General features: G+C 38.5%; 1 protein-coding gene across 1 annotated transcript; it reads left to right on the top strand.

Moving 5' to 3' along the window:
• Nucleotides 1–9,843: 9,843 nt before the first annotated feature.
• OTULIN (OTU deubiquitinase with linear linkage specificity) lies at nucleotides 9,844–23,444 on the top strand. Its single transcript, XM_051611206.1, has 8 exons — nucleotides 9,844–10,090; nucleotides 10,983–11,318; nucleotides 15,456–15,529; nucleotides 16,371–16,465; nucleotides 17,721–17,864; nucleotides 20,140–20,265; nucleotides 21,192–21,461; nucleotides 22,077–23,444. The coding sequence occupies exons 1-8, from the start codon at nucleotides 9,882–9,884 to the stop codon at nucleotides 22,269–22,271; spliced, it is 1,449 nt and encodes a 482-aa protein (XP_051467166.1). The 5' UTR covers nucleotides 9,844–9,881; the 3' UTR covers nucleotides 22,272–23,444.
• The last annotated feature ends 949 nt before the right edge of the window (nucleotides 23,445–24,393 follow it).

The raw sequence follows: 24,393 nt of genomic DNA, 5'->3' as shown, positions 1-24,393 counted from the left end.
TGGTAACTGAATAATATGTGAAAATTTTCAGCTTTTAGTACCACTTTGACAACTTTCTGTTTATATAGTATACTACATTTCAGTTACACCACCTGTTTGGTGGTGTAGTAGAAGGACAGGCTTGTGTTTACAGCAAAATTCTTGAATTAAGCAAGGGTTCAATTGCTCAGAGAGCAGTTTTATACTTGGAATGTATCCCCATTTTCTTTCGCCCTGTGCCAATTCAGATACCAAGGGCTCAAAGTGTTTTAATTTTGCTTATCTGGGAATTCCTCTGACTTCTCTGAAAAAATATAAAGAAATCACACACACAAACAAACAAACAACAAAAGGGGAAGGGAAAAGGTTTAACCTGAGTGGGTTTTGTACTAGCCAGTTAAGTGCAGGAAATTAGTCTTCGTTACAAAAACATCTATATTAATTGGGAATGGCCATACTGCCGTGGTTACGAAGAAAATACAGTTAAATTCAAGCAAAAAACCTGTCTGAAACCCTGGGGGATTATGAAGGGGAGATAGCTACAAGGATTAGTGTTCTCCACCCATAATGTAGGAACAATGTGAGATAAAAATCTGCAAGGGATTGCACAAAAAGGTTTTATTTGCTGGAAGCTCTTTAATACATACCCTTTTCCATGGATGACTTGTCTGCTAATGCCTTCCAAGCAGACGTGATATGAGGCAGAATATAAAAGAAAATCTGGTTACACTGAGTTCTACTTCAGAAATGTGACAACAAGCCAGCTGAATAAAGAAAATAGAAACCCTCTTGAAACAATCTTGTAGGTAGATTTAAGTGCACTTCCCACCCCCCCCCCCCCTTTTTTTTTTTTTTTTTTTTCCCCCAAAATACAGCATTCACAGTTGTTTTGGTCACTATGAATAAAAGTAGGATTTAAGTTTTATTTTAACCCAGCTTGATAAAGTGTAGTTTAAGGGGTGACAACCAGGCACCCTAATGTAATGGCAGACCTTCTACAATTCACAGACAAGGGCCACCTGTCAGAATTTTGGAGGAACTACTAGCTATAAAGAGGTATACAAAAGGCATGTGAGGCAAAATATGCCACCCCTTTTCTTTGAAAATTTCCTTGCTAGGTCTCTTGTTTCTTTCTGTAATACTAAACATCAAACTGGTCTTATTTAACTTTCTTTTCTTTCTACACTGCTCATCGAGATGGTTTGAAAATAACTCAGCAATAAGATGTTCCTGTTCGGACTGTGTTTGTTTTGTTTCTGCTGCCACAGAGGTTATTCTGTTTTACTTGTTTGATTTGGTTGTGGATGGCATCATTGCTTACTGTAAGATGAGCTTTTTCATGTTTCTGGTACACCACTTTCTGTAATAATCCTCACCATTTTTTTTTTTGGTAAGAAAGTGAGCTGCTGCCCAGAGACTTAATCTTATTGTTAAAACCCCCTAAAGATCTCTATTTTAGGAATCTCTGTTTTAGTTCAGCATATCTTAGGGTTAAGTTCAGTCCTTCTATACAGAGATTATTTTTTATCTCAAAATTTTCTGTATGTATTGAGAAGGTCTGAGAACAGTACCACAGTAAAGAGTTCATGCTGTGGCTGAGACTTGTGGTGTACTTCTTGGTGTAAGCCGGTGTATGTTCACAACTGCACTTTGACAAGAAATAGGCTTGTAGCATCCACAAAGCCAGTTCTAGCAGCACAGTTAGCAGAGGGGTAATGGACAAGGACCCCGAGGCCTGGTCTTCCTTGCTGAGGAAGGGTGGGGCAAAGTCAAGCCAGCAATAGAGAGCTGTGTCTTGTCAGGGAGAGAGAGCAAGCAGGAGTCTGAGGAGGTGGTCAGCTGGAGAGCAGTTGCAGAACAGGAATAAATACATCCCTTGTTTCAAGCTGGTATTTGCAAGGGCAGCCACATCTAAGTAACTGCAAAGGCTTGCGTATTAGGTAGACATCAGCTGAGAGGGATTTGTTTCAAATTAAACTAATGGATTTATTTCATTTGATTAATGAGCTGGAAAAAAATCTTGAGGCTGTTCTTTTGATTCACTTGAGTAAAATGCCACTTTTTTCTTCTTTTAGAAACAGTGAAGGGGACTGATGAAGTTGAGATGTGTAATAAAAGCCACTTAGTTTCTTGTCTTTTGGTACTAAAATACCATTTTTACGGTGGAGCTTGCATACTCTGAGAGTTCTTTGGGATGTTTTATTATTTCAGTAACCCAGCTGAGGGCTGCTTCTCTTGATGTCTTGACCTTAAGGGCACATTTTGTCACAAAGTACGTCTGGCTACAAAAGATACCCTCTCATTACATTTGAAGCCAGGCTTGCATCTTTGCCATCTGTACAGGTGATGAGGCTGGTCTCCCTGTGCTCTTTTGTCAGTGCACGGGTGAGCTTTTATCACGTAACTTAGCAAGTGTGATGGATACAGACATATTAGACTCCTAGGCCTGACTCAGTCCTTATCACTTGTCATAGCAACTCCAGACGGCGGTTTTGCTTCTCACTGTTGGTCTTTCACCTTATTGCTCCCAGGTGGATTCAAGTCAGGTGGATTCATGGTCAGCCTTACTAAAGAGGAAGTCACAGAATTTCAAAGGAGGAGCTGGTGGCCCTGCCACCAACTGCATGATCTTCAGCTGAAACCTGTGATTAACACTGCTAGTAGGAATGTTTCCCTGAAACAAAAGCCTGGTGTTGCAGGCCAGGAGTTGCTGCATAACTCAGAGCCTTAGTACTCCCCTTCATCAGGTAATCCAGCTCATGGGGTGTTTCACAGCTGGGTTCAGGTCAGAAGTCTACTGAAAGCAATTAATTCGTTAAACTTGTTACCAACAAAAAGCAGGTTTTAGCAGCATCAGGGATCATGCTGCTATACACATGCAAAATGCTACTTTTTCTCGTTACATTATAAAAATAAGACACAATTGTTTTCTTCTTTATAGCATAATAAAAATCTTTGGCAGATTCAATACAAGATCTTGAGCACTGACTCTAATTCCAAACCATTCTCTGTAAGAAAAAAACCTGAATGTTCATGCAATCAATAAAGGAGATACATATTTGATAGTAAGGCTGGAGAAGATGGGGCAACTCACATGCGGATGTCTCTGAAATTTTTGTCTCATAAAACTACTGGAGTTTTGCATTTAGTATCATTATTTGGTTTCTGCAGACCTTTGTTCTCTCCCCTTTATTTTCATGTGAACATTGGAAAAGAAAAAAGGCATGAAACATGCAAATTGTTCATGGAGGTTTAGTTAATTAATTGAGCCACTAAGAGTGTTCTTGGTCTGGGCAACAGCCAGTCAGAAGTATCGCTGGCTTACTCTGACATGCTAATTGAGGAGAATGTTGATTCACTGAGAGCATTCTGAAAAAAAAAGTCATTCTACATATTTTTTCCAATTAGGGGACAGCAGTAACAGCATACTGCAACTTCCTTTAATAAATATTTTTATCAAATGCATAGAAATGTATCTGTTCATGTTAATCTTGGTCATAAAAAAAACAAAACAGGTTTTTAAAGGTGCCTTTTTAGGTTTTGTGATGACTTCTTATTGTAATTGTTTAGACTGGTGCACAATGAAGAATAGTGAGAGACTTTTAATTTGTGTACAGACATAATTTTTACCAATTATGTATAGGTTATACTGATATGATTCACACATGCTCCGTATTCTGCCCTGGAGACTGGAAAAAACCCACCCACTGCACCAAAGCCACAACCTACATATTTTTCTATCATTTAAAAAAGGAACATAGGATGCTGGAACTGCCTTTTTGCTTGACAGACAGCAGCATGTCAATTTAGAGCTCACTTAGTAAAATGCAAAACTAAAAGCTGTTGAAGTAGAAAGCAGCATGTATATGTACCTGTCTTTATGTACAAGGTGGGAGATACATCTTTCTAAGAATGCATCTCCAAAATCTCTAACAAATTCAGGGATGCCAGAGGAAAAACACCCAGAGAGGTAACATGTAATTACAGAAGTATATAATGGATATTATAGTGCTCATTTGACTTTTACAGGTGGGTTTTTCCCATCTGTTTTCTTCTGAATGGTATTCCCCTATAGTCACAAGCCGAACTGATCACCCAAAGGTTTCTAATCAGCCCTGAGAACTTTGAAGCAATTTTCAAGTTTTCAAGTTTCAGGTTCACCGTTATTAGTTTAGCAAAGAGGATAACTACTGGCAAGCACCAAGATGCATTAAATAAGGTAAAACCAATTAATTTTCTTTGTGTTTGATGGGTACTTTTTGTATAAAAATCTGAGTTGCTATTGTCCTTTTCCAAAAAGTACCAAGGACAGAAATATTTCAGACCTACAAAATATGATCTCTTGTATTACACTGAATGTTTTTGTTGTGTATTTTCATTAACTTTTTAAAGGATGCCAAAGTTGCTTCAGCTAAAAATGATTTTAAAAAAAATAACCTAAATGAAACTGTATACAGGAAAAACTTACAGTAAAAAGACTGAAAATTCCAAGCAACCCTGAATACTCCTCTTCCTCACAGATAATAATAAAATAGAGCAAAGTCTTTTAGAAGAGAATAATGTGTATGTCAATTGGGAATCACAGTCTGGTTTCCTATAGAAAGCTGTATGCAATGAATGCTGATACACTTTATCGTTCCATCTGCATTTAACTCCTTTGGAGTCTTCCAGGTAAAAATGTTTTCCTCTGCAAAGTTCCTTAACTCTCCTGAGCTGAGGAAGTCAGAATATCAAAATACCATGTGCTGCTGCTCCTGCTGCTTAACTGAGTCCTTTGTAATTCTTTGACAGCCTGAGTCCGAGGAAAACATTATGGAAGAATTATGAGCACTTTGTGCAAAAGTATATTAAGCTGCAATATTTTTTTCAGTTTCGGTATCTACTGATTTTTGTAATCTATTTTGGGATATATGCTCTTATTAGTGATGACAAAGTTGAATAGTTGTGCCCTACACTTAGAAAAGGATCTGGGAGACTTACAGTAACAAGTGAACACTGCTGAACTCATTCCAGGTTGAATCAGCATCTCAGAGACGTGTTCTTGCAAAACTGTGAGTTTCTCTTACACCAAAGCATTCCATTACACTAAAGGCAGTGCTCATTGATCTTCATTCACGTTTACACCATTTTGGGGTTGACCTTGGTACCTTGGGGTGGAGAATTGAAATCTCAATTTTGCTTTCATCTAGGAGGTTGAATCTCACCTCTTCCATAGCTAAAGGACCTATACAGGCTTGCCATTGAAAATTATGGCAACAGAGGAATTAAATTTAAAAGTGAAATAGCCTGAGCTATTAATAGGTCACGTACAGGACAACAGGGATGGCTTTGGCTTTTTAATGTAGACTTTCGCAATGCTAAATGCAGAGGGAAGTTTTAGGTGTTTGGGGAGTAATACAGAGATCTTGAGTTTACATGTCTAAATTCTGCTTAAGCCCTATTCTCCAGGAAAACAACCAAATACCTTAAAGAGTAACATGACTATTTTAATATATTCAACAAAAGTAAACAGATGCTCTGGTTTTTTTTCTGCAGAGATACAGCGATCTTGCTTGATCTTAATATTCATAGACTTCCTTCCAAATGTCAACATTGTTCTTTCAAACTAACTTCAGAAATTCAGTAGCATTCCATAAACACTCTTCTTAGCATCTGTAACTTCAGTATTTTTGTAATTTGTTCACATATATTTATTATTTGCCAATACCAAAAAGCAAGACACTACCTCTGCCCTGAAGACTGCAAAGGGCAACTGTCTTGTGCTGGAAAATAGAGCATTGCCAATGGATATGAGTGATCATGTATAGCTCTAGCACTAAATTAAAGTAATTATGACTACTATGTTACCTGGAAGTAGCTGTGTACAAAAAAAAACCCCAAAAAACAAACACTGCATTGTTGTTTTATCTAATGCACTTAATAGTTTAGGAAAACCTGTTGCTCAGGAATGTTATGTATTTTGAGCAAAGGAGACTAAACTTTAAAATTACACATACCGATTAGAATATGGAACTGAATATACAAATCACAAAGGGCTCTGTTTTTTGTGAGGGATCTGTTTGTTTAACAATGAATCATCTCAGAATAAAACAGTTCATCACTTCCACAGTCTTTGGAAAGCAAACTTCAGGACTTTACGCTCAAGTAATTTTGTCTTTTAAGCTTGGTAATACTCCCAAAATTTTTTTAAAAAGTGTTTTGCTTTGTTTAATCTACAATATTCTCAACATATTCTGTATAAATTCTTACTGCACTTTAATTATACTTGGGTTTTTTTTCCCCTTTATTTAGTGTTGTTACCTGCTTTTTGACAGCTACTGTGTTCAGTCCCTAAGACAGAGATTTTTATTTTTAAGCTGAAACTATTCTTTGAATTTCTGCAACCTGGAAGGTAATGACTAATACATGACTCTTTTGCAACACTGGATCTTGCAAAATGTGTCATGGAACGTTCAGTTCTTTCCAGATATTATATACCAAAACTAAATTAAAAAATACCCTGAACTAAGAAAACAAATTTAACATATGCTTGCAATATATTGTTTTTAAGAGGCAAGGAGAATCCTCATTTTTAGAAGTACTTTACATAAAGACTGAACTGATGAATATTCTGGCATTACCTTTATCAATTCAACAATGGAATGTATCTAATTTGAAGACTCTGAACTTTTTCCAGTTGTTCTTGTGTGAGGAGCTATTGAGTGGAGAGAAACTTTTCTGTTGAATGTATTTATTTAGCCAGTTCTCATTATCCTGTCTGCCCAGTCCGAAACCCAGGTCAGAGTGTGATCAATCAGGATGTTTTATCAAATGGGTCTGTCCCTAAATTGGGACTGGCTGACTTATACCAGGAACTCTAGACCGGAGGCTCTGCGCAGACACAGGCGCACACACACACACAGAGGAATGGTTCTGTGAAATCAACTGAGCCTTTCATTTTTAACAATCTTAAAAGAAAAAGGAATGGAAGACATGGGATGCACCGGGAGTTAAAACAGATGGGCGAGGTGTGTGTTTGTATTGGGGTTTACGTTAGTGTAATATATGAGAATGAATATAGGGGAGGGTGTATGGATGCGTGTTTAGTGTATAGAGATACAAAAGGACAAGAGAAGAGGAAAACTATTAAAGGTAACAGTTTGGGACCAAACACGTGTCCCCTTTTGGGGCAGACAATATGCGTGAGAGTGAGAGGCTGATTACAATAACCCGGGGCTGAGAGAGGCGCTACAGGGGTAGGAGAGTAAGGAGTTTCAAGCAGCCGTAGGATCCCTGAAGCGCAGCAGCAACTACAATCTCAGGAAGGCTGGAGAGGTGAGGAGCCTGACAAGCTGCCTTTCCTCTCTGGACTCGGGTCTGGTGGCAGGGCCACAGCCTGTTGTGGTCTCAGGAAGTACTAATTTCAGCTCAACTCTTTTTATTTGCTCTCCTATTCCTCTTTCTTCTGCCTTCTCTTATTCTCTCCTTTCTTCCAGCAGCAGCAAGCAACAAGCAGCAATGACTGACAGCAACCCCCAACAGTCTTTACAGTGTTCTGCAGCGTGGTCAGCAGCTGTTGATCAGTCTTTCACTCAATTCTTACAGACTTAGTCAATCAGCTCCCAGCGCCCAAGTGCAGCTCCTGATGAAGAGTTCTAACAATGCTGCCATTTTCCCCCCAACGGCTGGGTCCTGGCTGCAAAGACAGCAAGGTGGGCTGGCCCTCTCTGTCCTTAACTGGGTAAGTCCCAACTGCTTCTCTTTTTTTTTTTTTTTTTTTTTTTTTTTTTTAACGTCTCTCAATTGCAATCAATTTGAGTGAGAGAGGTACATTTTGGGGAGGCCGGTTCTCCACACCAATGACACCTGGAATAATTCTTCTTTCCAGGTGAGGTAGACACAAAGTTTTACTGGGAACATCACTACTTTGGGTAGTTAGTTTTGGTCTTTTTGTGATGAAGAGAAAAAAATGTTAGTCATGTGACTGACATAAACCCCACCTGTAAGTAGAAAAACACTAAATGGTAAAGACTGCACCCGTTCTTTCAAGTTCACATAGTGAGCATTACTGTAATGCAGCCTGACATCATCGTAAGGTTTTAAATTACTAACTCCTGAGAAAGGAACATAATTTGCTCTTTAGGAACTTTCTGTTACAAGGCAACAGTTCCAAACAGAAAAGCACAGAATTTAAAAATTTATCTTCATACTCGGGTCCAGTTCACATATTTTTGTCATTTTTGTAATACACAATTTTGCTCATCATAAAGAATTAGGTCTAGGTTACAGCTTCACCTGTGTTACAAAGCTCTGTGGAATTATTCTGTTCTGTAAATTCTCTGAAAGGTTCCAAAATGGTCAGCCAACACATCCCTCAACTGTAGACAAATAAGAAACTAATTAAAAAAAACCCACAAAAACTGAAACTTTAAAAAGCAGGCAACTGTAATGAGTCTTAAATGTTACTGAATCTAAATCTGGGAAACAGTTGGGTATAAATCAAGCAGCTGTTTGAACAGGAGCAATTCTGAAATGGCCAACATGACATAAGAATGTATTTTCAGACAAACCTGCCAGTCAAACAGTTTTTCAAACAAAAAGATTTTTCAAAGGAGATGTCAGTACCAAGAGCACTGCAATGCAGATTTAATCCACAAGAGCAGCAATTTAAAATTGGATGTACTGTTTTTTTCTGCCCCAGACATTTGTGATAATACTTACATTTCAGCAAATATTTGTTTACAAAAACATCCATCAGTTTCATGTGACTTAAAAGTTTCATGATGTTGCAAATTACTTATCATTGTAATGTTAATTTTTTTATGGCTTTTACTACCTGACCTCCACCTTTCAAGTGTTCCCTATACTGTTTTATAATCGACATACGTTGCCTTTTTTTTTTTTTTTAATTGTGTTAATTAAAATTCCTTTAGTCAACACGGTTGCGGTTATTTCCCCCCAGTCTTAGCGTCACTAAGGGAAAGTGTATTTTTATGAAGTAAATTCCAGGAAGAAGACAAACACTTCTCCATTTTCAGGCTAAATTTCAAGGTGAACACCCTCCAAAAGGCTCAGAATTCAGCTGACTTTCTTTTCCACCACCACACTTGCTTTCTTAATCTTTTGCTGTTCTCGGCATTACACTTTTAATAGTATTGGGTATGCTTAGCCCTCGAGCAACGTCTGCTTTTGAAAGGTCTAGCATTTACACAGGTTTCTATCCCGTCGGGGGTTTATAAAAGGTGCGTGGGGCCGCGGTGATGTGCTTTTTGCTCCCAGAGGAGAGGGCGATGCCTGCGCTGCCGCACAGACACACGTCTTCACAGCATTTGGCGTCCTCGTCAGGTCTTACCTTGCCCAGGGAAGCTGCGGATGCCTCCTCCCTGGACGCGTTTGCGGCCAGGCTGGACGGAGCCGTGAGCAACCTGGCTTGGCGGGAGGTGTCCCCGCCCGCGCAGGGGTTGCACAACATCCCGTCCTCCTGTGGCACCGGCGCTGTTTCACCCCTTGCTGCTCTCTAAGGCAAGTCATTGTGGCCTCCGAGCTCGGGGACTTTTCACTACATGAACCTAGTTCGCGTGGATTCAGGTCTCGCTGTGGCACCGGGCGGGAAGCGGGCTGGTTCGCGGAGGCAAACAGAGCCCAACAGGCCGACACAGAACGCCCGCACGCCGCCGCTGCCCGGGCAAGCCTGGGGTTGCGGGGCAGGGGGCCACCCGGCCGGCTCACCTCACCGCAGGCACCCCCTCGCGAAGCCGGAGGGCAGAGAGCCCCCCGCGTCCCGCCCCCGCGTCCCGCCCCCGCGTCCCACCGCCCTCACTGGCCAGATCGTGGCGGCGGCGGGAGAGCAGGAAGCGCGGACACGCACACCCGCCCTTTCCGGCAGCGCCGAGTCCCGCAGCGCCGAGCCCGGCCCCGCCGCCATGAGCGGCCAGCGGCGGGCGGGGAAGACCGCAGCGGGCGGCCCCGGGCAGCCCGCCCCGCAGGGCCCCGGGCAGCCCGCCCCGCACGGCGCCGGGCAGCGCGGGGCGGCCTCCCGCGCTCGGCGGGCCGCGGGCGCTGCTGCTGCTGTGGCGGGCGGCGCCGATGGGTGCGGGGCGGGCGGCGCCGCGGGTCGGAAGGCGCCGGGAAGGTGAGGCCTCGGCTGCCCCGTGCGGGGCGGCGGTGCGGGGAGGGCCGGTGGTCTGCTGCTGAGAGCCGGGGTCGTGCTCCCCTTGGGCAGCGGGGTGGGAGTCATCGGGACAAGCGGTGCTCCCCGGCTGCGTGACAGCTCGGGGCTTGGCGCGGCTGGAGGGCGGGAACGGCGGGGCGGGGAGGCCTTCACCCGCAGGCCGGGCCGTGCGTGTTGCGGGTGCACCGTCAGGTCGGGGTGGTCAGCCTGGGTGGCAGTGGGAAGGACTGGCCTGGGTCTGGAACCCGCAACCACAGCCGGGCGCTTTCTTGGGGAGGGTTCTCTCTCAAGATAAATACCCCGGGAAGTTGGCCCTACGAGCGCGTCCCAAGCTTTTGAAGGGCTTGCTAGAAGGGATTGTATGAAGTCCTTTCTTAATAACTTGGAAATCGTATTGGAAGAAACAAAAATTAGATTTTTTTTTTGCACTCGGCAGTAATCCCGGTGCAATGGGAAGTTTTACAGGGCACCAGGTGAGTTTGTAAAACTCCTCCTCTGCAAGACTGGAGGAGTTTCATTGGGATGTCTGTTAATCTTCACGTTTTTCGTTAATAATAAAGTCCCTTGAGGAGAGCAGATGCTCAGTTCTAGTGCGGGTTGTGTTTGAGGAACTGGTGTAGATTAGCCTCAGTAGGAAGTGAAACCAGCTTGCCAAGGAGGTGAGTTTGAACATGGCTTGGGTGCTGTGTCCTCTTACCAAACTGTTCTGGATTTTGTTACTGCTTTTGAATATTTTAAGTATACGTTGAAACCCTCAGAATGTAATACAGCTATCAAAACAACTAATTTTCTTAAAGCATGTGCTTTTGTTGTTCTGAGAGATACTCTTCACGTCTTTCTCCGTTTTTCAAAGCCAGGATAATCTTCAAGGGTGGATGACAGAACCAACCAGCCTTTCTGCAGGTGCAGAGCAGATAGAGGAAAAAGAGAGCGCTGCAATGCGGTTGATGAAGCATGGAAAGGAAGTTGGGGTTCCTTCTAATGAACTTTCTTCAGCAAATGCAGCCACTGACCAGAAAGGGCGACCTGCATCGGAAATAAGGAGCAGCTACGGGTACCACAGTACTGCGAGACCTGAAAACTCAGATACGATTAAATCACTTGTGACAGATCACGATGCATCTAGAAACTCTGAGCTCTGTCTACCTGTGTATGGTAGTTGTTCAGCAATGGAGCCATCTGAGGACAGGTGAAGACTTGTTGTTTTTTTTCCTTAATATATGAACAGGTTTTTGACAGAAAGGAAGAAGTACTTTCATTTTGTGAAAGTGGATTTCTTGGCAAAATGTAATATGCTAGCATCTTAGTGAAGTAGATCTAAATGTCAGATCTTAAACTTTAAAGGCCACCTTCACCCTTTGAATAAATTGCTTATTTTAGTATTTTTTTAAATGGTCTTCTTTCACCACCTAAGGGAATAACTGATGCGACATTATGCTGGTCTCTTCTCACAGGTAATTAGTGACAGAACAAGAGGGAATGGCTTCAGGCTGCAACAGGGGAGGTTTAGACTGGATATTAGGAAAAAAATTTTCACAGAAAGAGTAGTTAGACACTGGAATAGGCTGCCCAGGGAGGTGGTTGAGGCACCATCCCTGGATGTGTTTAAGGGTCATTTGGATGTGGTGTTGCTGGATATGGTTTAGGGGAGAACTTTGTAGAGTAGGGATGATGGTTGAACTTGGTGATCCCAAGGGTCTTTTCCAGCCTGAATAGTTCAATGATTCTATGATTAAACTCTTAAGGGTAGGCTGCAGAGCATGGGAAACTCCTGTAGCTTGGTTTTAACCTTCAACACTTTGTTAGGTGCTGACAATCATAGGCTTTTTAAAAATCTTAACACTTCATCTTTTTGTATCTTTTTTTGTTTGTAAACTGCCTGCTATAGGCTGAGTTAGAAATTTAGTTGTGTAATCCAGATTTGACAGTAGAAGTCTTTACAAGAATATTTGGTATCTGAAAGAAAAAATAAATACAAAAGTTTTAAGATATTCCAAACATCTGAAAACATAATTGATTCACATTAAGAGTGGCTTTATATCATTGACGAATACTTTAATAAAGAGATGGAAGGGATTTCCAATTAATCCTCTTTCTATAGGTATCTAGTGGAGTATTTTAGACAGCATCCAAAATCTACTATAAATGCTGACTTAGTGAAAAAATCACTAAAAATACTTACATGTTTTCAAGGATGCTTTTAGAATCTTAGTTCATGCTTAAATTACTCTGTAATTTAAGCACAATCTAATATGTCAATGTGATTTTTTTTTTTTTTAATATTAACGCACATTTAACATGAATCACAGATTCAAATAAGTAGTTACTAAGTATGTATTGGCAAAAGTACAATCAGGATCTTTGTCCCAAACTTTTACATTAACTGCTACTTGACATATTAATTCTGTCTGATCTAATATGTCTTTGCCTGGACTAGTAATAACAATTAGTTTAATCTGACACCTAAAAAAATAATTAGTCTCTTCATGACAATAAGCAGAAGACTTTAAGCATTGTTTTTGCTTTCATGTGCTATCTTCAATACCTGCAAATCTGTTAATATAAAACTATTTGTATTTTTGCCCATAGTCCTTTCCTTTCTCTGTAGCTTAGTTTTTCTTGCTGTTGCCTTAACTTGCATGGGTTTACGTGTTTTTCTGGTGGTATGGAGGTTTTGTTGTTGGTTGTTTTTAAAATGCAAAGCCCGGGATACTTGTATCCTGACATCCTGGGTTTTTTTTCTTTCCGTCTTTGGTTCAGCAGAAGCTGATTTACTAGTTCAACAATTTAAATGTTTACACACAACATTATGCACTGTTTTTGTTTTCTTTTGTGTATGCGTGTTTTTATATAATGATTCTTCTCCATCAGTTATTTTATTTTCAGTCTATTGTCAAATACTAATGTGAGGACTAGTGGGGAGAGGCTTTATTTTCCACAGACTTACTTAACATTTGGTATGCTAGAACAATGTTAAGGTGCACTTTCAGCTGTGAAATTGAGAGTGCTTGTGCCAATAGATTGCACCATTTACCTACGCTGATTTCAAAACAACTGGGTTAAATTGCAGTACTTTGTTGACACTGAATGTTAATCTGTCAGGTTCTGAATCCATGCGTTCTGTTTTGTCATCTCCCAGAAAGAAGACGGGGTAATATCTGCAGAAGAAATGATGCTGCTTACTCTACACCAAACTTATTTTTTTGAGTGAACTTACTAGTTTACTCACTTGAGCAGTTTTCCCTCTTTGTGCATTATAACCTAAATGTATTCAAGGATGAATCCCAAAGTAATGCTGCTTCCCCTCCTGCCATCTCTCAGGGGTTCCCTTGTAGGAGCAGGTTTGTTCATCCTCTGAGGGGAAGGTTGTTTCTTTATATTTTAAATACTTACCTGGTGGTTAAGGTAGGCTAGAGATGGCTGCTATCAGATACTGAGTTGAGTTTTTTCAGAATATTTTCAAGGTTATGAAGTATTCTTGAAATTCTTCACAAACAATGAACTTTCATCTCTGCTGAGAAATAAGATAATGCATAGAAATTAGGGTTTGTCCAGCGCCACACTGTAACAAGGATAAGGAACTTGGGATAAGTATGTCTGTGATTTTTCTTCTCAGCAGGTAGTACTCTTTTTATTGAGTACTATTGAGTGTTGTGTTTTAATATCTACTGCATCTGTTGTTTATATTTTAAGTAATAATTACGTCGTATTGTTTCCAATCCGATTTCAAGCAGCTATTTGAGCACCCAGGAAAGCCAGTTTGAAATTAAGGTTTGAAACCTGAGTAAAAACTAAACTGTGGTTTATGTATGATTGCACTGTAGATTACACTTTCTTGGTATTAACCTATATTTGTCTTTATACTTAAAAATTTTTTGTTCTCAAGGGAAATATATGCAAATAGGTTAGAAATGGTACAATTTTTAAGTAGGCTGGTTTGGATATAAAGAAAAAGAAACACAGAGCCATGATTTACCAGTGTATTGCAAGTTTAATGAGAGTAATCTAAACACCAGCTAACTGCATTAAACTCCTGCAGTCTTCCCCACTGATTTTCCTCCTGTAGCAGTGTAAGATGGGGCAGGGTCACTGCCTTATTCTTCTGGTGTTTTGGAAGCATGCTGTGGTTTGGTGTTGGGTTTTTCTGCATAGTAGATTAGAAGTTACTGATAGTACTGGGCAATGAATAATAATATCATCACACTTTTTTTTTCTGCACATGCACTTTCTTCAAAACACAAACTTTCAATGTAACTTTCAGTGGCAAGTCTAAATTATTTACTAATATGTTATAAAATATTTACTAATACTAAACATTAAATATTATATTAATATAATAATTAATATTAAATATAGTGATATTAATATTAAATATTGAAATATTTACTAGTATGTTTGGTGATGTAAGGGTTTTTTTTAAAGTATTGTAGCTGTGAAACTGTGATTTAAAACAATTTTTTTTTAGTTTATTTGATAGATATGATTATATCACAAATGCCACTCAGAATCACATTTAAGGAATGTGCAATTTACAGTTCTGTTTTTTGAACATGGTATGGACCTCCATTCCCAATAATAACGTTTGCATGCTATCTTTGAGATCTCTTCTTCATAATGCTAGGCTATGCAAAGAAATAATATTTCTTTAGGCCATAATTTCCTCCCTCTTGGTCATAACTTGAGTTCAGAATGTCTGTATATAGGCTCAGATGGGCGTTTGACTCTTAAGACATTGTACCTTGACCAAAAAGCCTGTATTAATTGAAGAAGAAATGTCTGTCTAGATGTCAGCCTGTAGGCTGCACTTTAGATCATGTTCCAACTTTTGTTTTCTATGAGGTTGCAACATTCAAACCAACTGCAGACAGCTGGCTGCTTTTCATTCTGGTATTCTGTTGTGTATTCTGCTCATTACTAGGTAGATTGTGAAGTGTGCAGTGTAGGTACAAAGCTCTGGTGGGGAATGCATTCTTAGTTGCCTGCTTAGGTTGCAGTGTTCATATATGCAGCTGTTAAGGCTTTTTGGCTTGTATAATTTTGCCAATTTATCCTGCAAATTTTACAAATTTTACAAATACAAATCTCCATATAATCAGCAGGAGAGAAATTGAGGTAGTGTTTCAGCGTAGATGTCATAAATGAGAGGGGAACAGTTGAAAGATTTTTTTGAGAACTCATACTTGTTTTATGAAAATGTGCAAGATAGAAAGCAAATCAAGTTGAAAAAATACTTCAAGAAAGTGAATACTGAGGTATGTAAAGGTAAATGATTGTAAGATTTGTGCTGCTACATTAAGTGTGTGTTATGTGTTGATTTTTGTTGCAGTGAGGAGGACATGTATCGTGATGCAGAGGAAATAGAGAGAGAGAAAATATTACTTTGTGAGACAAGCTTTTCAGGTACTTTCAAACTTGTTTCAAACACAGTGTTAGAATTCATTGTAGCACTAGTTTGTGATTATTTTACACCCTTGTTTCCAAGGATTTTTGTGCACAGATGCTTCTACGTGCAGTATAACCAGTTTATAGTGACTGAATACATTGTACAATTTAATTTACAAAAAGATCAATTTTATGTAAAACTTCTTGCTCTTAATATATTTTTTCCTTATGTTTCTATAGTTACTTTACAAGAGAGTGTGAATCCTTTGGAAAGCAGTCATAGAGCCTGTGTTACGAGCATTGTGCTTGAAAATTACTGATTCATAGTCCTTTTAACAACATCTCTTGCTGGGATTCCTTGATAATCATAAGTTGTCATATATCCGGTACCGGCTTGTGACACCATATTACTATCTATTTTAGAATGAAGGCTGTTGGGATTCCAAGATGAAATTATATTTCTCCTTTCTACTGCCATTTCTAATGTATTCATAAAGATCAGTTATCTTTTTTCCTCATAGTTTAGCTGCTGAGAGAAGAAGAGAAACTTTAGCTAAACATTTTTCTGATAGCTAAATAACGAAGAGTACTAATTTCTACTCTTTGCCAATTATTATTTTTCAGAAGAGAGGAGCAGAGTGTTCTGTTTTATTGGACTACACCATTATTTTTGCTCATTTGTCATCATGGGTTTTTTTCCCCTCCAATATTAAGTATTACCTAGTAGCTATTGGTTGTGCTGCCAGTCTGCTTTGCCACCAGTGTTAAATTGATAGAGTGTATTTAGAAATTCAGTGGGTTTTTTATGTTGTTCTATTTCACAGTTCTCAATATAATGTTACATATTTTATTTTGACAGAATATAAACTAAGTTTTACACCTGAAATGGACATCATGGAGTATTGCAGAAAAGAATGGAGAGGAGATACACCAGTAGCAAAAAGAATGAGAAAGGTGTCAGTTCCCTTCTTGTTGAATTTTGTTGGGCTTTTTTATTTAATTGTTATGTGTAGGTGATTTCCTATGGGAACAATCTTTAAAACAGAAATAAAATGGCAATGTTTTCCAGTGGCTGGTTGTAGAAGTGGCTGATGACTGGAAGATGTTTTTGTTTTGTTCAGTAGGTGGGTTTTTTTGTAAGGCTACTTGTTGATAGTGTAAGGTTTTGGATAATACTGTTCTTCATTACTGCTTTTAATTGAAGTTTTAAATTTGGCTTATTACCATCAAATGTTAATCTTGTGGGCAGTTGAGCTGGCAGAGAGGATAACCAAACTTTTTGACAAGAAGGTAAGTAACTGAAGTTGGTGAATTGCGTGATTTTTAAGATGGGCAGCTTTAATGAATAGGCTCCGTTTTTCTTAAACTTTTCCAGAATTATTTTTTGCATGTTTTGCACTGGCTTTCTTAGGTTAATCTTGAGATAGAGTTGTAGAAAATAAAGCATAAGGTTGCTTGGGTGGGGTGTTTTTGTTGTTTGGGGTTTTTTAACACAATTTGAAAATTCAGTGCAATGTGTGAGTAAACCTAAAAAATACTTTCCACAAATAAAAAAACTGATGTGCCACCTTCAAGACATCAGTAAGAGAAATACAGATGCAAAGAACATTGGATCTTGCTACGTTAGCTGAAGAGATCTACTGAGCTTCAGAAGTTTTATGTTTCAACATTGCTGCTTCTGCTAAAAGTATGTTTAGGAACAGCAGGGAGGGGACAAATGTGCTGAGGCATGTGTCAAGATATTTCAGTGTAAACACAACTTTTCCCAGAGGCAAAAACAAGCTGCATGTGACACATATTGGGTAAATGGAATAAACTATTGCTGAAACTTCTTGTAAGCAGGATATATTTTTAGATTTACAGTCCTGTGTTTGTATGTCTGTATGTTTGGAATTTTTTTTTAGTGGGTTAGCTACCCACATTTCAGTGATATTTCAGCTCTGTCATCAAATAAATGCCACAAGCAGTTATCTACATAGATGTCTTTAGTTTTTTGTTTGTTATTCAGCAGAACTAGGGAAACTTTTTCAAAGCCTAATTTGTGGCATAAAAGCATTTGAACTTCCCAAATGGGTAATGGATCAAGTATATTTTTTCAATAGCATTACCATTTGGATGCTAATATTCCAATTTAATTTCTGATACCAGTGTATGACCTTAAAATGTTTCATTAATACTTTCGTGTTATTTGGATTTTATGTTTTTCTAGGGATATGAAGCAGTTGCTCAGAAGTTTGCATCTATAAGGAGAGTACGAGGTGATAACTATTGTGCTCTCCGAGCAACTCTGTTCCAGGCACTAAGCCAAGCTACCCAGTTACCAAGCTGGATGGAGAGTGAGGATTTTACTGTGGTATGTGTCAAACTCTGATCTTCTGACAGGGGAGGGATGTTGGTTCTAACCTATTGGATAATTTTATTATCTCATTTCTGTATTATGTTATATGCTTACTTTTAAATATTCCTTGAATTAATCAGTGGTAATACCCAGTTTTCATGTCAGTTCACTGTGATTCTTTCACCTCAGAATTGAGTCCAGGTCCCTTTAGTTCCCAGTTTATAATGTATAAATGTTACTGTAATGTAACTTGCCATTCTCCATCTTGCCTTCTTGGTTTCTTCTTAATGCAGATAATATGTCAGCGAGAGGTTTCCCGTAAGACAGCTGGTAGTAACAAAAAATACTGACAACTTATTTTTAGTGCATTTAAAAACCCTAGCTTTTAAAATAAATTATCATATATGTTCTTGTGTGCCTTATATACTTTCTCTAGAAAGCAGCCTGACAAACTGGGTGCTGCAGGCTTTTCAGAATGTATGTGTAACCTGTGTTTTAAATGTTAGTTAAAGTAAGGGTGGCAGAGCAGCTCCAACCTATTCTGATATGAATAACAGACATTCCTTATGGAGCATTGAGCAATAAGCAAAACAAGGTGTCTTACTAAGAGAAGAAGAAAAATACTTCAGAAAATATCTTAGGCCAACAAAATCTCTTTGGTGATGTAAGTGAATGTGGAAGAAACAAGTAAGAAGCTGCCTATGTAAGTGGCCTACTTCAAGAGAGTAAGCTTCCAGTTGTCCCAGTTATTGCTGGAAATGTAAGTGATGAATGTCTGATGCTAACTCTGTTCTGTAGGCTGGCAGTCCAGGTAGAGTCATTCTGCTCTTACCACCTTCCTGTATAACTTTCATGCCATCTTAAAATTTCTCATTGTGATCACTATTAAGTAGACTTCTGCTGACAAGTTTTTCTAATTACTGATAAAAATATTTCTACGAAGTGTTTCTTACTGCATCAGTACATTCTAAAAAGGTTTCCTTTTTATAAAAAAATCATTCTAGCTGCCACTGTCTCCACATTGTCAGACTATAGAAGATAGTTTCTCACTGGTCCTTTAACAAATGTGCAAACCTTAACAAATGGAATACTTAAGTAAACATAGTTATAAAACTGCTATTTTTTTCCTATTGATTTATAGGGGAAATGTGTTACATGGCAATTAACATTTTGTAAGAAGATGTACAACTTACTTAATAAAACACACTAATTAAAATGAAGAACTGTTAATGTATTGAGGATTAGGACATGTAAGAGAGTGGTAACAGCAAGCCATACAATTTCAAGATAGTTAGAGTATTTTTAATTTGAAGTAAATGAAAACCTATGCTTAGATGCACATCTCTAGTTGCGGGAATTACAACCATATATCTTTTGATTATTTAGTTCTATATGTTAAATTAGCACAGATTGCCAGGCTGGAGTCGGGGAAGTTCTGTATTTATCTGATAAATAAAACACTTGGTTGCCATGAAAGAGAACATATTACTGATTTGCAGTCCTCATAAAATGAAAATTGGCTGGTAATGGCTGATGGGATATTGGCTGATGGGATATGTGCTGCTTTAGCCAAATGTTTAATTCAATGTCAGACACAAGTGACTCTTCCAGTTCTAGTGATAAAATTGATTACTAAATGAGAGTAGAAAGCTGGGCATGGAACTGCTACAGTGTCCTTCAAGAGACATGTCAAAGCTGAGCAGGCGTAGCATGTGAGCAGTAAAAGAGGCAGTTCTGAAGGCTGAAGTATCATCTGATGCATCCACTAACCCTCAGGTTGTGTTCTTCTTTTTCAGAAAACCAGCCCCATAGCATTTTAATTGTTTTCTCTGAGAAGAAAATACAGTTTGTGTGCTCTGAACTAAGTAGTTTGCACTCCACCGAGACTTCTGGTTTATCTGATGGATGCCATCCTATCTTTAACTCCCTCTTCTGTTGTTTCAGGGACACGTTTCAGAGTCTCTGTTATCTGCTGATGGAGGGTTTTTTTTCATTAAAAGAAAAAAAGCCATTATTAGTTTTTTCCATTGTGTATGTATTAGTTAGATCAGGGAACAGAAAACAGATCAGTATTCTGACTGTTATTCAGCAACTGTTATTGAGAGCCAGTTGTTTTCAATTACGGTCGTGTTAGTATGATACCTGTTCAGAAGAACATACGAGGGATTGTTTTAAGGTGCAAAATGTAACAAAACAAAACCCCAACAACAAGAAAATCAATAAAATTATAATGTGCAAGGTAGTGGCTTTTCAAGATTTTCGACTTCAGCTGTCTTCTCTCCACTTCCAGCTTCCTGAAAAATTAATAAGCAAATATAAGTGGATCCAGCAATGGCAGCTCAAACAGAAACTGGGCAGGAAGATGGGAGAAATAAGTGGTGAAATTAAAGAATATTTAATCCTTCTAAGGAAAAAGGTTGGAGAAGTATTTGTTTATTCTTGGTCACTTGCAAATAAGAAAAATGACACATTTTTGAAGGTGGTGAATTTAGCATAAAGATGCTTTCACTAGGGAAGTAATTTTCTTCCCTAGTGAAATCTCGTAAGATTTTTCTGGTCTGGTATTAGGTTTCAATGAAGAAATGAATGGAATAGAATAATATTTTGCTTTTGTTATTTCTTGTATTTATTTGAAGAAATGATGTATACTATGGATAAATGCTGTTGCTACTTTGAACAGGTCATGGAAAGAAAAAAAACAGAATAATGCTGAAATAATTTCAGAGGAGTTGTTTGTTTCATGCTTGTACATTATTCTAGGTTAACAGGAAAGTGGTTATGCTCTTTCAGTGTTGGTAGTATAATTACTTGGCCCCATCTTTCTCCCCCTTGAAACTCTGGAACGTATTTAAAAACTCTTTGGTTATTTCTGTCTTACTGTGTATGTATATTCCTTCTTTTTTGAAGCCTTCTTAAGAATATTTTAAAGGCTGCACTCAAGCAGTTTCTGTGGCTGGTAATGAAATATACATTCTGAATAAATTGAATGTGAGGAATATGAAGGATGTAGGATTTATGATACAGGAAACAAGAGGGTTATTATCTTAACTGCTTTTTGTCTCATGACAGTATTTGTTTTGCTATCTTGCAGCAGTTTCCAACATGCCCTTTTCATTGCTTAAGGACTAATTTAAGCGCCATCAGACTAACTCAGCTTGACTTTGCTAGGACTACAGCTGTGGAAATATTCTCAAGTGTTTTTAAAAAGGCACATAGCTGTCCATAAATTCAAATAATGAGTCCCTATGCTGATAATTCATCTGACAATTCAGAACTGGTTTATTACAGGTCTTGCCTATTGATGACTATTGATACATGATGTGTGTGTTTATTTTTTTGTAGTGGAAGAATATAAGTGAAATCAAGGGTTCCACTGAGAAACAAGCAGCTTGTGAAAAATTGTTTAAAAATGAAGAGGAGGAGTATAGTCTCTATGAAGCACTGAAATTTTTGATGCTTAACACTGCCATTGAATTATACAATGATGATAAAAATGGAAGGAGAGTTCCTGTGTTCTCGTGGTTACTGTTTGCACGGGATACATCTAGCAACCCTTGTCAGTTAATGCATAATCACTTGAATCATATTGGTCACAATGGAGGCCTCGAACAAGTAAGAAGAGATTGCTCTTATAGTTCTATTTTTCTGTTTCAGAGATTTTGTTTTCAAGTGGTTTAAGAAGCCATGCAACTTTGTTTCTCTGTCTAAATGTAATGGTGTAGTGTGTGGTCTTTCATTGGGGAAAAATACTGCAGAACCTCTTGCTTGTAGTAAGAATCTGCAAAGACTTTCCTTTGAAACCGTGATTTATGTCTGGCTGCTGGTGCTTCTATTTGCTTTTTATTTGGTTAGAATGTTCAGAGTACAGGATGGATACCAATACAGGAGGATGTCTTTCCTACCTATTTGTGGCAGTAAGAAAGTAAGATTCTTTGTATAAAGTAGCTTTTCTTTAGGACTGATACCCTACTATGCTGTTGTTGGGTCTAAAGAGCTCCATGTTATAGGCATGGGATCTTAGAGGTATTTGTGCAGCAAGTTAAGAATGGCTTGAATGATTAAGATAGTAAATTGGAGATGCTTGTGTATATGTGTTATCATTTACTTCCAATTTTTTTCTTCAAAAAGTTTAATCTGATAGGTGGTAGTTTATTCTTTTTGTGAGAAATATCTTGCAAAAGATGCGTTTAATTTTACACATAATATTTCTACTTTTTTCCAATGCAGGTGGAAATGTTTCTCCTTGCTTACACTCTGCAGTATACCATCCAGGTGTATCGACTGTATAAATACAGTACTGATGAATTCATCACACTTTATCCCAATGACCCAGAGGAGGACTGGCCTGTGGTGATTCTCATAACTGAAGATGACAGACATTATAATATTCCAGTCAGAATGTACCAAGAGACTAGGCTGTGAACAAGTTATTTTTGGCAGACAAGCCTGTACTGCTTATGGAGACTTCCAGTGCTGTTTAGAAACAGGATGATGATGAAATTCACATGATAAAATCTACAACAACTTCAAATCCATATTTTAAAAGTTTACATCTGAACTAAAATACCAAATAGGTATTAGCTTAAAGACTACAAATTTTGCAAGTATGGCCTGTGTTGGCAAAAAAACAAAACAACAAAAAAAAACTTCTGCAGCCCTTCTGTTGAAGGGCTTACTTGGAATAGGAATGAAAAAACTCTGGATTTATTTCTTTTAAGAAGATAGGTGAGGCTCTGTGGTAAGACATGAGCTAACCTTCTGCTCCCTGAAATAAGGAGATAATGATGAATCAAAACTTCTGGAAAAGTAAGCTGGCATTATCCTCACTGCCTACCAATGCTTATGCTGTAAGAGAGGTGTTATTTCCGGTGCTTTGGGTTTTTTTTCCTGTCATGGATATCTCTTTATTTAGAAGCCAGTTGTCTGTTGCACTGAAAATAAACAGCTTTTTCTTTTTAAGCCTTTTGAAAGGATCATGGCAAAGACACTTGATAACAAAAGGAGTATAAAAGTTATTTGTTAGTAGGTCACAAATTCAAAACCTACAGAGAACTCCCTCTTCAGTTATGACAACTGGTACTGGATGACCACATGCCCTCTGACTTCCGCATCTGTTCTTATGATTGTTCCTGTAAAATAAATCTCGCTGGTAGCTGCTGTGGAGGACATCAGGATTTTCATTTGTCCAGGGAGTGCAGGATATTGAGGTAAACTTCTGGTGCCACTTCTCTACTCTTAGGAGGAGTATCTGGGAGTTTCTGTTTCTGCTTAGAGATTTTCATTATGATTTAAATTGAAGGAATACAGAATATATCAGATGCTGGGAGTGCCGACATACCTAATAAAATAATAAAACCTCTACCTTTAGTTCAAAGTGGACATATGCCCTACAGGTGACTCTCAGAACAAGGGAGTGAAAGTTGGCTTAAATGAACTGTTGGTCATACACAGATCACTTGGTTTCTCTTAGGCCACCTTATAGCAAAGGGGTAAGATTATAAAAACTACTTTTCCTTCAGATATTCTGGAAGAAATGCAAAACTTCAAATTCTCCTGTTTTGTTCTAATTAAAATGAATTTGTTAACTTATTCACTATGTTCTAAAATGTGTCTTGGACACATCTTAATGAGGTCTGTTATGTACTCAGTGTTATATTTATAAAGTTGTCTTTGCCTTTTGAAACAACTAGTTTGATCTGTTACTGAAAATTTCTGGGAGCTACAAGGGAGCAAAAATAAACCAATTCATCTGGCTGTATTTTGTTTCTTGTTTCGTACCCTGTTTCTCTCTAGCTTCCTATTTTGTGAGTTTTCAGTTTGAAATCCTTGTTAATCATTTCTTGAAGGCAGTTAAGTGTTGTAATGTGTAAAAGAAGTGATTACCAGTTTGCTGCTTGTGCATGGACAGCAAAAAAAAACCCCAAACTACCTGTTATCTGAGTAACTCTGAAGGGGAAAGAAAAATAACATTTTTTGCAACTCACTGAACTGGGATAGAAAAATTGTTTCAGTAACTGAAATAATTTAACTCTTGATGCTTTCTACTGGTCATATATTATTGTGATTAAAATGAATTTGCATCTTTGAAAAGGACTTACTTGTCATACATGTAGAGCAGTGACTCTGAGATGCATGTTTACTATGTTCTTAAAAATCATTTTAGCATACTTTTCGGGTATTGTGTATTGAGTGCAGGGCTCGATTCGTGATCTTGGGTCCCTAACATTGAATAGTATCAGTTGTGCAGCCCCTGCCTCTTGCTGTCTTGTGGACTTAACTGCCATTTGCTCCCCCCGCACGCTAGCTGGCAGAATAGGACTGAGAATATTTGCAGATGTCCAAATGTGCTGTATGAGTGCTCCCTTTTTTGGTGAGGGTGCAAGACGACAGGCAGCATGTTCTGGAAGCTTGCTGCTGGATGAATAGTTGTCCTGTGACATTGACTAATGTGCTTCATGCCTAACGGACTCAAATAATATTTCCATTTATATATTTCTTGAGGAAGAGAACCTTGACCTCTGTGAAATTGAAGGGACATGTTATT

Source organism: Apus apus, chromosome 2, assembly GCF_020740795.1.
Source record: "Apus apus isolate bApuApu2 chromosome 2, bApuApu2.pri.cur, whole genome shotgun sequence".
Lineage (NCBI taxonomy): Eukaryota > Metazoa > Chordata > Aves > Apodiformes > Apodidae > Apus > Apus apus.
The sequence above is the reverse complement of the archived record's forward strand: the minus strand, read 5'-3'. Positions and strand labels throughout refer to the sequence as shown.

What these genes read in the sequence shown, in the direction of transcription:
- OTULIN (XM_051611206.1), top strand. Translation starts at nt 9,882, where the DNA reads ATGAGCGGCCAGCGGCGGGCGGGGAAGACCGCAGCGGGCGGCCCCGGG. An exon ending in ATGGAGCCATCTGAGGACAG is followed by an intron (nt 11,319 to 15,455) that starts GTGAAGACTTGT and finishes TTTTTGTTGCAG; the next exon opens with TGAGGAGGACATGTATCGTG. An exon ending in TAATCCTTCTAAGGAAAAAG is followed by an intron (nt 20,266 to 21,191) that starts GTTGGAGAAGTA and finishes ATTTTTTTGTAG; the next exon opens with TGGAAGAATATAAGTGAAAT.